The 15,877-nt window shown below is 41.0% G+C and overlaps 1 protein-coding gene across 6 annotated transcripts in view; it reads right to left on the reverse strand.

Annotated features, from left to right (window-relative positions):
* The window catches only part of MARCHF3 (membrane associated ring-CH-type finger 3), a 67,280-nt gene that overhangs the window by 22,840 nt on the left and 28,563 nt on the right, over positions 1 to 15,877 (reverse strand). For 4 of the 6 annotated variants that reach the window (XM_040089321.2, XM_040089325.2, XM_040089326.2 and 1 more), the window contains exons 2-3: positions 3,006 to 3,225; positions 1,782 to 1,989 (exon numbers count right to left, since the gene is read on the reverse strand). In XM_040089321.2, coding sequence (XP_039945255.1) covers positions 1,782 to 1,989; positions 3,006 to 3,225 — 428 coding nt within the window. The remainder of the gene's footprint in view (positions 1 to 1,781; positions 1,990 to 3,005; positions 3,226 to 15,877) is intronic. The other 2 variants (XM_040089322.2, XM_040089324.2) reach the window with 1 other exon arrangement.

A 15,877-nucleotide genomic window follows, 5' to 3' on the forward strand; every position in this document is an offset into this window, starting at 1 on the left:
TGAAACTACACCTTCATTTTCCTTCTAAACTGAGAACATATTCCCTTTATAAGATCACAAAGGATTGGGGTTTTTTATGACCTTTCCTGCAACTGCACCCAGCTGTTGATTTCTGCACTAAAGTAAAATACTTTGGGTGTAAGTAGCTGAGAAGTCAGAAAATAATGAGTAGTAAAGATAAAAACACTTAGCTGTGTTCCAGAAATGTTCTTGCTCAGGGTTTATCATTTGTCCACAGCTGAGAAAATACTGGCAGGTTTACCATTATTACTCTAAATACCATTGTTGTTGTTTCTACTACTTATTACTGCTTTTGCCAAAAAGAAGCCTCATTTCATCAGGAAACAATCAAGAACCACAGTGCCCCAGCCTGGGCAGGGTCAGCTTTGCTTTCATCTCCTTCCATCATCATCAGCTCTGGCCAGCACCACTCAAATTTGAGCAGTATAAGCCTCACCAGGAGCCATCACAAGGGAACAATTTCAACAAGCTGAGCTCTAAAATCAAACTGTGATGCCTCAGCACTTATCTGTCTTCTCAGAAGGCAGATACAGAGTGGCAAAGCTCTTGCATCAAAGATTGAGAGGAGAACTAGACAGCAACCCAGAGTCAACCAAGCACAGCTGGGCAAGACTTTCTTTAGGTGCAGGATTTTTGTTAAATGCCATGTCATGTACCTTTTGTGGGGGGATCCTGAGGAAGAACGAAGATATCTTTAGGCTTAGACACAAAATGCAGGTGCCTATCTTACTCAAAGCAATTTTGGTAGTCTTGAACTGCTCATCCCCTGACTCACCTCCCAGCAGTCTGTCCTGTGTCCTCTTATCTGTGAACGGGAGAAAAACAAAACACTGCTTTCCCCTACCTATTTTTAGTACTGTACCTCTTTCCACCAGTTTTGGCACAGTTTAAAGGAACAATTAAGATGCACAGGAAAGACACTTTGTCCTGAATCCAAGCTCTGCATGTAGGTGCCCATGTCACTAAGAGGCACAAAATGCTTCTTCTCATTCATTAGGTCAAATGTTATTTGTATTTCACTTTTAATTCCAAAAAAAACCCCCTAACTTTGCTTCATCTTTTTCCAAAATAAAATAAGGGAGGAAAAAGTCATTAACAGTGTCAAGAGATTGAAGTTGTTTTGGTTTCTTTTCTTGTTCTGAGGGCAAAAAATACCCTAAAACCTGGAAAAATTCATGAAGCTGCTATCTATATTTGGAAAAAAACCTGAATTTTCGTTGATAAGGGAGGAAAAATTGTCCAATTCACTGTCAAGTCTGGCACATAGGCAAGAAGAGACCAAAAAGTTACTCACAAATGTCTAAACGTGTCAGACACTGAACAAGAGCAGTTCCTTCTTGTGAGCTTGACATGTAAACTGGGTTTCTAAGGTTTCTGAGTTTGTTACCTCTCAAAAGCAAGAAGAAAAAAAAAAAAAATCTGACCTATATTTAATATGCTGAGTCCAGACACTTGCCCCACATTCCACAGGAGCTGCTACTAACCTCTCTTCCACCTTCAACCAGCTGGCATTCCAGGAATTTACTGCACACTGTTTCCCAAACCTCCAGTCGGGTTTGCAGTGAAGCAAACCCAGTGATCCCATTCTAATAGTTTGTTTTTGAGTTGCTCCAAAATGAGGAATTTTGTTATTTCCAGCCCTCATATTGCCAAACCCCAAAACCCCAGTGGAGCCACAGAGGCTTTGCGATGCCTGCACAAAACCAGGAATGATTATGACAGCAAAACCAAAATTTCAGTGCCGTGCCCCACGTACTGACCTCCAGCAGTGGCCGGGGCTTGCGCTCCACTGCAAACCTGAAGTGGCAGAGCTCACAGTAGCTGGTGTTGGAGGATGACAGCCAGTGCTCCAGGCAGCTGCGGTGAATGGTCCCCAGCGTCCCTGTGCACTCGCAGGGGGACAGCAGCTCCTCGTGGCTGCTGCCCTCATGGCAGATCCTACAAATGGGCCTGTCATTGAAGGGGCTGCTGAAGGAGAGGGAGAGAAAACTGCTGGTCAGTGCACAGGCCGTTGTGATAGCCTTTTTCTCTGTCATGGACTAGAAATATTTGCATTTAAGTGTGCTTTGCCCTTTAATTAGTAATCCAAGATGCTGGGCTAATGGTTTAAGACGTTTTGGTATTCTTGTTTAAAATTTCTCTTCTGTTGGAGTGGGGGGAAAGTATAGAGTGAAAACCATCAGAGTGGCAGATAAGAGGCAGAAGACCAAATCCTTCTGTATTTTGTATTTCCCAGCTCCTCAAAAAGCAGCAGTGCAGCCACCTCTGGAAATCCCAAAGTACAACAGAGGGTTGTAAATCTGCCTCAGCTGGGCACTTCTTGTAGTGGTGATCCTCTGACCTAATATTGTTTTCACTGGCCAGCAGTAAAGGACTGCTGAAAGAGCAGCAGCTTGCCTTGTAGTACCCTGAAGGCAGGGCCACAACTTCAGAAAAGTACATGAAGGCAGAAACATCCTCTCCCGGGAAAGGGTTTCCCTCTCTTTAGGACACCCCACAGGTCAAGGAGTGATACAAACAAAGCTGTGCCAAACATCTCTCTGCTGTGTGGCTGCAGGTAGGTAGTTCATCTGCATTGCTTTAAGATCCATGGAGTCTTTCCAGCCCACCACCAGCAAAGACAAATTTAATTTTGATTCAAGCATCAAGTCTGGACAAAGCCAAACACATCAGAATACTCTTTCTTGCTTTTAGTGAGAACAAAGCCAGCCTGATGCAAGCTTGAAAGTCATAGATTAACAATATATTTCACTACTAATCTGCCACTGTAAACCAGCAGCACAAAGAACTGGTCAATCACTTGGACAACGACAGAAGCTGCAACACTGGTGCTAGAAACAGCTTGTCTAGATGCTCAGCACACCGGCTGGGGAAGTGTTTAGGAAGTGTGATGCATTCTGCAGCATGACCACTATGATGCTGGGATGGGGGTTTAATCACACCAGACAAGAAGGGGCCTGTCTCTCCTTCTGTCCCCCACATACCTCTGCACAGCGAGGGTCCGCACGACAGATGAGAGCAGCTGCCCATCCTTGGAGGACACCTGCATGACATACTGGGGACAGCTGGTGGCCAGGTCCCCGCTGCTGCTGGGCAGGCTCTTGCCATCACCATCAGGGGCTGGAGGGCGAGGGCACTCCGGAGGGATTCCAGGCAGGTGGCTGCAGTGGTTCGTCCTCATGGTGCTGGGCAGTGGGTCCCCATCTAGGCAGGAACAAGGATAGGGTGGTGCTCTGGGACACATCTCTCCCTGTCTGACCAACACCAGGCATGACAAAGAGCATCCCTCACTCCCCAACCCAGATTTCTGAAGGGAGTTTACAACATTAAGTGTCACAAAAAAACCCAGTTTGCACATCCAACAAGCAGCAAGCCCACAACCTTGTTTTCTTCTCTCTGCAGACTCCTGAAGTCATGAGTGATGAATAGAGAGGCTGAATCTTTTGTCACTTCCCCTCCAAATATTTCAAAGGAATATACAGTCTTCACCCTGTGCACTTTCAAATTTAAATGCTGCCACTGTTCACCAACAGAGAAAGTTATGTACTGGAGGAGAAAATGGCTGATGGGCTTCAAATCCCCTTTGAAAACACTTCACTTCTTCTTAGTGTCTTGTCACCAACCCACAGCAGAGCACAGGCCTGGCAATTAATCCTGTACAGGGCTTTAGTCACACAAACTGCTTAATCAGAGCCTGCGTGCAGCAGTAATTTATGCCACAAGGTGAGGCAGAAATCACAGCCTCCCCGTGTCTCTCTTCTCTGCTTTGCTCTTTCTCACATCACTGTGTGTTTTTGCATGGTGCTTTCAACTATGGCCATTGGGAAGGAAGGTTTGTGCTGGGAACAAGGAGCTGGGGCATGTAAATTCCTGATGCCTTGGTGGGATGGATGCTCCTGGCTGGGTGTGCTTGTCACGGAGAGCTCCACCAGGCTGTGCCCCTGCCATCCTCCTCTTCAGGTCAGGCACCAAAACCACATACACAGGATGAATTGATCCCTCTGCAAAATGGGGAAAAGATTCCCTAGCATGTCTTGGGACACTTGGCTGCAATGATGATATTCCTGTGTTAAAATCAGGAGTTTTCCCCTCAAAAATTGTTCTGTATCACTCACCACAGCTGTATGGTGTCAGCATGTTTTTATTCACGTCAAACATGAATAAAACCCTCTAAACAGGAGTGTTTCTCCAAGGATATAGAAGAAAACTTGTGATATGGCTTTGTTGGATTTGAGTAATAGCAGCACTAACCTTCGGAAGCCACCTGAAGGGATGTCTTTGGCACTAAGATTCTGTAGCACATGAGGACTGCTGTGGAGGCTGGACCACTTGCACCACACAAGTTTTCACACAGAGACTCATATTCTTAGAAAGACATCTAAAATAGGAAAATGCTTTGGCAAAGCTTTTATTTTGCAGGATTACTTCAGCTATTTTCAGACCACGCATACCCGAGGGAGTGAGCTGGAGGCTGATGAGACAGCTTACAGTGAAGAGAGTGTTCAGGGAATGGAGAAGGCAGTTGGACTCTGGGCCTCATTTCCAATGAAAATGAAGCAAATGGCTGATTGTCAAAACCATTAACATATAAAAGATGTAGACATTTCAAGAGAATAAGAGCCACAGACTCTCTAAGGAGACCATGGTGATCAAAAGCATTTTAGTTTTAAAATCCATGCTGAGATGGTTTAACAAGAACATTCAGCTGCTGAGTAGCTGCTTCATTAAACTTAAAAAGCCTAAAAAGTATCATGCTTACAGACCCACACTGCAGAATTATGTATAACTTTCCTGATTGCTTCACTGACCCCATTAAGTACAACAGTGGGTTTATAATTTCATATAATATGACCATTCAGGCCTTTACAAACAAATCCATCAGTCACTAGATGAATTTGGAGCATTTGCTGGAGCATCAAAAGATGCAACTAAATGCAGAGCTTTAAAGCATTTTATGGGAAATAATCTGGCTACATCTCAGTAATGTTAATTCAAATTTCTGCCTACAGCATTGCATTGATAATCACTCTTTGGCAGAGCAGATACAGGTAATCCCTTTCTACTTTTTTAAAAGGGAGTTGAAAGTTACAATATATTTTTCTGAGTTCAGAAGAACCATTTTCACACAAAATCAGTGCATGTGCCTGAAAAGTGATACACTTATAAAATTAAGTGATATGTGCTTTAATACTGAACTCCATGATAAATAATGGAGATTAGTCATTCTGAGAAGCACAGAGATCCTAAGCAAATCCTAAGTTAAAGCTGGCATTAAGGAATTGCAAATCTTAGCAGCCTCAAACCCCCAAAGCCAGTATTTACCCCTATGCATGTATTATGTCAAAAGTTTTTTCCCCTGAAACAAGTGGAAATCTGTCAAAAATGCCTCAATGAAAAAGAAAATAAAGAACAAAACCAGGAGGATGTGTTTAGATAGTATCTGTGAAGACAGGTAATATTAAATTGGGGAAGACAGAATACGAGTATTTATTCCAGATGCCAGAAAATTCTGATAAAAGTGCTTGAATCTGGCATGATGAATGCATGGAAATATTTAGCTCTTTGTTTTTTCTTTTCTGTGTTGTCACTAGACCTAGTTCAATTATATATACATACATCTATATATATATATATAGGTTTATGGGTATCTGAGTAAAAGTAGAGGTGTTGCAGGTATTTTCTTTATGCAGTAAGTGTAAAAGCAATGGCAAACCAACCAACAAACTCAAGCAAATTATCTGAAGACACATTGAAGCCAGGCAGAAGACTCATGTGCAGAAGACATCATTTGCCCAATAATAATTTACGGGATGCTATATTCCTATTTAAGAGATTTATAACTTCTGTACCAAAAACCCACAAGGCTCAACAAGTGACAGCGAGCAAGGCACTTCCACTCCAACTGAGTCGCACTCAAATAAGATGTTAAAAACCAGCATTACTGCCCTGAAATGGAATTTAAAGACTAAGCCATATGCAGACCTGGAATACAACTGGAATCCTTGTTGCACTCTTTCTGACTTGTCATGAGTTCACCCCAATTCTTAGATCCACAAAACATCATCAGCATGATGAGCTAAATTATCACAGCAGAGCTTTTTTAAAGTAGTGTTGTTTTCCTGCTGAAGCTGTGAGTGGTTGAGATTTGCAGCAGACAAAATAATCTTTACACTTCAAGCAGTGGGTTGCAAATGTTGAACAAATACTTGTGGAGTTGCTCCCTTTTCCTTTTTTTTTTTTTTTTTCAGCATCTCTGCTAAGAATAGCACTTATTCCACCTCCCAGTCATGGTTTCAAACGTGGAAACCCATTCACCTCTCTTATTCCATGTTCCCATGAGTTCACCCTATTAATTTCAAGAAATGTGATGCAAGCTTGCATCAGTCAGCTTCAAGACTTAAAAATATATGTGAAAAACCACTAGAATCCCATCTGGAGACATTTTCCCAAGAAACACTGCATTATTTTAAAAAGGCAGATGAAATACTAATACTAATATTAATAATGACAACTACAACAAACCAAACCAAACCAAAAACAAACAAAAAAACCCCATACCAACAGAAAAATCCCAAATACATACCCACACAGAAAAAATAAGAATTTAAAGAAACAACAAAAGTCCCAAAGAAACAAAAGAAAAAACAATAACAACAGCAAAACCCCTAAACAACCAAAAAAAACACCCTCCAATTTTCAGAAGTTTTCAGAGATACATTTATGTAATCTCACACAATTTTGTGCACTTTACTCCAGAATTTTGGATGCCAGTGTTGTGTAGACAGTTTTTTACCTGGGACAGGTCAGCAGATCTGGAGCACTGACAGAATTCTCTATCTTACTGCAAGCTGGAAGAATGGTTCAAATCACAAAGGGGCATCTCCCACCTTCTTTTCTGCTATCAATCCTGGCTGGCTACTCAGAATGCAAAGTGTTGCATTCCAAGTAAAAAAACTTTCTGAAGCTGTCAGCAATGCTGCTGTCAGAGACTGTGTGAAAAAGGTGTTCACCCCTGGCCCAAGAGTCACAAGATCATGCATTAACTTTGTTTCCAGAAATGGGTAATAGGAAATCACCTTTCCCTCACAGGTTTAGACAATGATTTTATGCCACTTTAGGGTGTTCCAGAGACCAAAGCAGCCATTGTACTCACTGGATCACACACAGTTGCTGTGTGATCTCTGTTTCCCCTTCCCACTAAAAAAAGCAAAAGAAGAACCAAAATTCTCAACTCCAGAGCACTCTGAAACCTCCTAGACTTTCACCTATTAAGAAAAAATGCAGAGCATTGTGAAGATGGAATAGACAAAACACTTTTTAAAAAGTAAGAACCTCTGGGGCACCTGAAAATCCTATTTTAGTGGACAAACATCGAGTTTTGTGTGCGTCCTTTCTCAGACACTCATATCTGGAATAGTTTGAAATGTTTAATGACTCTTTCCTCCACAATCCACCACAAAGAGCTTCATGGGTGCCCTCCTGGTTTCAAATACACTAATACTGAGTAAAGAAATTGGTGGACTAACTGGCAGTTGCAGCCAAAGCTGTGGATGCTGCACCACAAGACCCCCAAGTCCCCAGAGTAAAAAATTAATTTCTCTAAATTGAGAAGATGAATTCCTATATTTGATAATGACATGTGGCTCAGCACAAGGAGAGAAAAAAAATGCTACCTGACCTGTTCATTTTGGAGCTCTAAATCCATCAGTGAGAGAGACAGCACGAGAGCACGGCAGTTCTGGGACATGGTGACAGGACAAGGCTGGAGAAAAATTTTAGGTCAACAGCAACCAGTTCGCTATATTACACCCCCACCTCTTAAGGAGCTATGAGAGACCACTGAAAGGTGCAAGAGGAAGATGTGGCAATTGCTCACCAGCTGAGGAAGACAGATTTCACATTGAAGCATTTCGACATATAGAAAGTAGCACAGTATCAAACCTGGATGACATTAAGCAATTTTACTCTGTTTCAGCCCACATTTTACTAATTTTTCATGCTGTAAATAGCATTTCCTATTTATCTGGTTTGACTGCAGAGAGGTCCAAGGGCTTTTAAAAACTACATGGTAGGCTGCATTCAAACTGCAATTTTATAAAAAAGCACATCAAAAAAAAAGAGTGCTCATCTGAGGCAAAGCAATCCAGCATAAATAGTCTTTAAGAGTCTGATCGTGCATTTAAAACTTCACTACCCACTCATAACTCATTGTTATTTTGTTATGTACTGAACCTTGAACCACTTTCCATGAGAGCAGTAGACTCCCTTTTTTGGCACTGTGAACTCTAATATCTTGCTTTATATGCCTGCACAGCCACAAACTTGAGTAATTTGCTTAGATTTGTATGCTTTTGTTGGTTGCTGAAATTAAAGTTTTCAGATGACAATAAATACCTTAAGTACTCGTGGTGATGGCATGTCAGCCTTGTGTTAATAAGGAAAAAAACCAAAACAAACAAAAAAAACACCCCCAGAAGATACAAATTCAGTTTACAACTGATCTGGAATTTTTTTTTTTTTCCCAAGGTATAAGGAAATATATATATTTTTTTTTCCTGTCATTAGTGTTTTTCCTAGCAGAAATGTCTTTCCTTACAGGTTACAAAGGCACTTACTCTAACATGTTCCTGAATTCCCTTTTTTCATTGCCACATCTGCTTCAGACCCCCCTATTTCCCCACTCCAGTCCACAAACTTCCTGCTTTTTGCCTGGAATGTGGCTTAAACCACAATTGTTTTCACACTTGGACACCAAAACCCAGTGAATGCAGTATCTGCTTATATACGCAAAGCTTGCATATTAAAAGGCACATAAGTTTGGGGGTTTTACACTATGAAGTTCTGGATTCTCTTTCCTCTTCTAAATTAGGTCACTTTATACAAATGAGTCAAGCACTTCTTGGTCTAAAACATGAAAGATGAGAATTTAATTTGCTCTCAACAGCTGTCGAAGGACAAAGAACTGCACATCAGCCCTTAAAACCAGGGTTCATCTCTAAAAATCATTAAGTACTTTGCCCTGAAGTGTGACAGTATTTTTTTGCACACTGTGTTTTACTGACAAGGCACTTCCTTCATCATGGGAACTGTAAAACTTTCAGCAGTCCCATTCTCTGCACGTACCTTGGATTTCATCAGAAAACCTGTCTTTTGCAATTTCCAGCTGTAGCAGTTTTAACTGCATCAGCCAGTGCCTCTGGACTCTGACCTCTGTTCCATTTAGGTGCTTCATTCCTGCTGCTTGTTTTGTCAGAAAAAGCAAAACCGAGATTGCAGGATGCTCATTCCACCCTCTGAGACTCACACCACACCTGCACACAGCACAGTGCACCCAAGAAATGGAACAGAAGTTACACCTGCCACACCTTGTTGTTTTCAACTATTCTTTCAGCACACGGGGAGAATCAAGACAGTGTGAGGACCAAAGTTTCTGTCAAATAAAATGTCTTAACGTCTATCTTAAATACAAGATATTAGGAGGGCAAATTCAGTCAGAACTGATCAAAATGTGCTGCATTTGATGGCACTGTTACTATTGACCTTCCCCGCGTTTAGGCTGGGCTCAGAGCTGCTGTCCCACTGTTGTAGGATGGAGCACAGGGAAAACTGCTCAAAGTTAAATATTTATGTACTCCCAAGGCCATGTCTTCACGTTCAAAAATAGCTCTCCCCATTTTCACTGCAAGGCTAAAAGGAGGGCTGCCAACATCACACAGATCATTGCCCTGCCCCACATAATAAATCTCTAACTTGGCTTCTTTTTTCGCTCAGGCAGGTAAATATCAGCTGAATCCAGCTAATTGTTCCTGTCCAGGTAAGGCCAAGCTGAAAATTACTTACTTAGACTGCAAATGGTGTAAATAGTTAATACTTATGGCTTAACTTCATGCCTTGGGTTTGCTAATGAACTCTCATTCATGTAAATCTTGTGTAAATTAACTCTTTGACAAATGGAATCAGTTCTTAACTTGTGATTTTACCTGCTCACAGTGGCCAAATCCACACACATTTTGAGGATGTGACCAAGCAATGTCTCTGCACAAAAGTCTGAGCAACAGAGAATGCTGGCAGGTGATGGAGACAGGAGCCTGAAAACTATGGGGCAAAAAGAGCCAGCAAAAAGCAAAATGTTTTTAACTACTAATGGGGGATACTTGTAGAAATGTGGCCATGGTATTTCTACTGACAGCTTAACAAAAATACCAATTCATCTGTTCATCATTGCTAAGCTAATTATTTGCCCGTTTTTTAGTACGTTTGATTCTTCCAGCTCCTGCAGCCAATACTGCACACAAATATGATCCTATTAAAATTATTGCACTTATACTTCTCACTATTGATGGGAAAATAGTCCAATGTAACTTAGAAAATATACTAAAACCACTTTCAAATTAAAATAAGTAGAAAATTGAAAGTATTTATCTTTTTTTATAGCTTTATATTTTAATTCCAGATTTTAGCAATATTGGCTGCATCAGTCTTGCATTTGAGAAAAGCTTCATGAGAAGCTGAATGACCACAACTTGTCTTTAAGACTCCAGTTTTGAAACAAAGATTATTATCATACCCTGCATACCTGTGTTTTGATGTATTGTAATTTAACCGGAAATTGTTCAGGTACCTTCACTTTTTTTTTTTTTTTTTTCTTCCTTAGTCTTCATCTGCATAAAAAATTAATATTAACATTTAGTTCCTGCACAGAGGACTTCTCTGCTTTCAATGTGATGCATTCCAAACATCTCACTGTCTACAAGGTACCTGCGTTACTAAAAATGTTGTCTGGTGCTCTGCATTGAAGCCTCTGTGCATTAAGTGCAGTCAGAAGACCTTTTTCTTCTTCCCTAGGTACTGTGTTTGTCACTTCTACAACAAGACTGAAAACCCCGTGGGGTGGATTCAATTCTCATGTTTTATGCAGCAATGAATCACCTGGATGGCAGTCTGCAAATACACGAAACTTGACTTGTGTGTGATGCTTTGAAAGTGGGTCCCAAACTAATAATATATTTACATGTGGAATATGTGCTTTCACTTGCTCTAAGACTGTGGGATCACGCCATGTGTTTCTGGAGGTGCCATCTAACAAGCCACTTTCCTTCCCTGAAGAGAATTTACTTTGCATTATTTTATCTTGCTGTGTTTCAGTTGGCAGCAGCTGCATGTTTGATGTTTAACAATGGGCGAATTAGTCTTCCAAATATCTCATTTGAAAAAGAGAAAAATGCTTTTAAAGGCAAAATGCCTCCAAATGCAGGTCTATTCCTCTCTCTTTTCCCTTTCTACTTTTCAGCCAAAAGCAGCTAAAAATATTCTTGTTGCATTATCCTTCACACGGGAATATAAACCCTTCCTGATCCCATATCAGGCTCTTTCTCTCAGCAGGAGCACAGTGTGGATTCCATGGGTTTCTATAATATTAACATAAAGGTTTCCCTCTGAACTTGAATTTGGGGAAGGGGCAGAGTATTTCATCAAACTCCAAGACTTGCCCTCTAATCCAGAATGAGACAAACACATGGGACTATTGTAAGTTAATTAAAATCAGTGATAATTTCCTACACTAAATACTTTTACATGGGTATGTGATGCTTTATATAAACTATATGCTGTGGGGACTGAACCGCTCCATTTCTTTTCCAGTGACAAGAATGCTTTTAGTCATCATCATATGAAGCTGGCATTGGTCAAACAAGCCAGATCTGACATGTACACCAGGAATGGAGAAGTTATTGCTGCAAAATAAAGCACATAAAATTCAACTTCTCTTCAGTAATCTTCAAACAAAATATTGAAAAGCTGCACAAGTGAATCAAAACTACAATACAGATCTAAATGAAAATGAGAGAGGCAAAATTTGACTGGACAAAATCATTGTCCTTATCAAATCCAAGATAAATACCAACAAGAAAACTAACAAGAATTAGAAGTGAACTAGGTATTAGCCTTATTTCTATGAGAAGTTAAGGCAGTGGAAGTCTGGAGGGGGTTTGAGATTATCTCAGCTGGAATTTTACTCTGTGTGTTATTGTGACTTCTGCACAAAAACATACAGATTTTCTTGCATACCCAAGACAAGCTTGGTTTAGGACTCTTAGAACTTTTCAGAAGAGCAGTGAGCCAGACTGATGGTAAAAAAAATATATTATTGTGTAATTGGACCTGCAAGAAATTCCATAGATTTTTATAGAGCCATTTAGCAAGGTCTGCTATTTATTTTCACTGCCAGAGAATTACTAATCCTTTTTAAGAAGCTGAGAATTTGTAATCCAGAAACATGAAACAACATCTATGGGCCACTGTATTATTGCTGCTTGGTGGAGTTTTGTGTATCAGAATCAGAGGCTGGTTTGGGCGGGAAGAGACCTTAAAGCTCATCCAGTGCCATCCCTGCCATGGCAGGGACACCTTCCACTGTCCCAGGCTGCTCCAAGCCCCAGTGTCCAGCCTGGCCTTGGACACTGCCAGGGATCCAGGGGCAGCCACAGCTTCTCTGGGCACCCTGTGCCAGGGCCTGCCCACCCTCACAGGGAAGAATTTCTCCCTAATAACTAATTTAAACCTACTCTCTGTTAGTTTGAAGCCAATCACCCTTTTCCTGTCATTCCGGATACTTATAAATAGTCTCTTTCCATCTTTTCTGTAGCCTTCCCTCTGCATCAAAGAGGTCAAATTGGGCCACCTAAAACCTTCCCTTCCCCATGCTGCTACCTGGAGTTTCCCCAAACACTCGGACCAAGTCCCACTAGGTCTGAGAGCATGAGGATTGTGATATTCCTTCAACCACACCTTTAAAGCAGAATGTTATTAAAGATTCACTTACATCTCATCAAAACATTAGCACATCCTTGTACCCTTTGCACATCATCAGACATCACCAATGGCACAAAAATCATCCAGAAGTGTGGAAACGCTAAAACTTGGCTGAGCACCTTGGCTCTGTTGCAGAAGAATCTGTGTGAAGTTAGTTGTTGCCAAAGGACAAAGTAAATAAAGAGCTCCAAGTTTTACCCTGAGGGCTGCAGAATTCTGGGGTTTCTGGAGATATTGTGAACAGCCAGAAGTAAAATGTAAGAGAAAATACTCATTTACTTTCAGCAATTTTTACCAGCCTATTTCATCCTCCAAAAGTTTTTTCTTTCTTAGCCAACAAGCAACTAAAAGATTCTCCCCCAAGACCTGCCCTCCTGCCATCTCCTGATGCTGAGGTACATAAAAAGGAAAACCCTGCTGGAATTTTAGGATGTAGGTTTTCCAGAAACTCTTGATTGATTTCTGTCTTCCACAATGCAGGATTTTGTGGGTATCTGTCTCCATCCACTACTCTAAACACCAAAGTTTAGGGTCAGTCAGCCTTACCTTACTGTGGTGCTGTGGAAATTTCTAGAATCTATTCACTCACCTTCCAGCTTGACACTTATGGTGCAATGGCTGCAACAGCAATTTAGGAGAGTTTAGGTAGAAACAATTACCAAAGGAAACCTAAAAATGGAAACCTTAACACTACTAAAAAATAGCCCTAGTTATGGACTCCAGCTCCATCTCTTAATCAAGAGCAATTTGTATTTACACAGCCCATAAAAAGTAAAGTTTGAATATCCCGGCTTCAAAGGCACTCTGCTATTTAATAGAACAAACCAGCACACCACATATTCCACAAGAAGCCCTTTCCTTGGTTCAGTTAATGCTCAGGACTGACCTTTCAAAGCACACTTCACAATAACCCAAACCTGGCGAGCAAACACACAGGATCAAATGCCTAGCTCCCAATTCTTTCTGCCTGTTTAGCAACTGATGAGCACAGAACTCTGCTGTTTGACAGAGGACAGATGACACTCCTCCTCCCTGGAGGCCTCCACACAGAGATGTCTCACACACAGTGGTAAATTGAGTATACAGATGATTCTGCTGGTTCTGGCAACCAGAAGGAAAGCAGAAAGACTATTTTTAGCATGGCACTTCATTACCAGTTTAATGGCATCCCAAGGTTTAGCAGCCTGTCAGGTCAGAAAGAAATTACCCCTTGTTTGAGAAAAACACTGAAACAAATTTCCTCATTAAGTACCACGTCCCCTAGCCTTTGCCTATTGCTGGAAACATCATTATTCACCTTGTAAATTGGGTAAGTCAGATTCAATAATTTTTTTTCTTTTATGTTGGGCTATCTCCATCACTTTTATCTTGCTTGCCATTGACTAGTTAGATTTTAAGCTGTTGTTTCTGGGTCTTTAAATAAAAGCATTAAAATACTTCCACAAGTATTTTATCATAGCATTGATGCTGAAATTGAAAAACCAATCACTTTGTGTACAAACATCTTAATAAACTAGTGAATATTAGTGAATCTTTGTATCATCATTTTGCATTTGCAAAGGTTAATTACATTTCCTATGCCTATGCCATCTGGGCATTGTTCTCAGCTCGTTGTACTAGTCCTTAAATTTGTTCAATGCTTCCATCAAATGAATCCCTGATGGTTTTCTAAGGAAGCTGACATCCTCCAACAGCTCTCCTTCCTTTCTAACTCCTGCTTTATCTCCTACCACAGCTGTGGGAACCAGAATGAATCCCTGATATCCCATTGTTCTATAAAGTGTATCTTAATACTCTTGCCATACTTGTCTGTGTAACATCCTCCAAACATACAATGTATTTGTAGCCCTAATGGAGATCAGTGAGCTAAAACAGTGAAAAGAATTAGTTTAAAGTAAGCCAAAGTCTTGTTCAAACCCCTCTTCTGTCCAGCTCATCTCCAAAGCTGAACATATAATAGCTGCAATAATTAAAGCACATATTTGCTTCCAGTATTTGTGAGAGCTGTCCTTTCTGACAGTCAGTATCTGTTTCAAGGACATTACATTCCTGGCTGCTGATACAAACAGAGGATGAATTAATTATGGATAGGAATTTGTGACCAAGTGTTCCCAGAAACTCGGACTATCTGTCTCATTGCACAGAGCCATCAGCCCTCAACTGCCAAGCAGGACTGGAATGAGCAAAACAGAGACAGGAAATTCACTGTCTCAGCCCCAAAATACTGAGCAACCTCAGCCCAGGCCAGAGCACACTTGTCTTTTGTCAAAAGCAAAACAACAGAAGCCTAATGATCAATGAAGGCGATTAATTGCAACAGGCCAGCATTGGAGAAGGTGAGGGAGTCCAGGTGGCAGAAAAATTCACTTGGATTTTGGGGATGGATTTTTGTGTGTGCAAATGGGAGGTGGCAACGGATTCATTGCCTTTTGAGTCTTCAGAGAGGAGACAAAGGCACCTGCACAGCCTTGAGCAGGTTCTTCTCCTAACAAAGTGTGAGCTGGCAAACAGTAAAGGTCTGGCAGCCACAAACCCAGTGAGGTGGAATGGAAGTGCCCTTGTGTCGCCCAGCTTTAACACAGATATATAAAAAACATGTGGAAAACTGAGCCATGGTCACTCTCCTTTATCTGTCTTTCCATTTGATATTTCATTATTTAATTTGATTTAGTTGATAGACGCTTTTAAATCAAACTATCTGGAATCTGTTTGAGTGGGTTGAGAGCCAGTAAGGACAAGCAACCTGTATGTGTATAAAATATTTCAAAGAACTGAGAGAGCTGTCTCTAATTTCTCAACTTTGGTCGCAGCAGAGCCTCATTACAGCAGCAATGTCCAGTGAAGTACTTCCAGTTGTTCTTCTCTGTTGCAGTTTTTTCAGCCATTATAAAACCCCTGGCTGTTCATATCGGCAATCAAACAGCACACAACTGAAGAGCAGACAGTCAAACAGCAACTGGAAATTAACTCTGTTGTGTGTCACAGCTGAGAGCCCACACCAGCCTCGAAGCTGTCAATTACTCTTAGCCCAAGATGCGTCCTTAAA

This window comes from Hirundo rustica, chromosome Z (assembly GCF_015227805.2).
Source record: "Hirundo rustica isolate bHirRus1 chromosome Z, bHirRus1.pri.v3, whole genome shotgun sequence".
NCBI classification, from domain to species: Eukaryota; Metazoa; Chordata; class Aves; order Passeriformes; family Hirundinidae; genus Hirundo; species Hirundo rustica.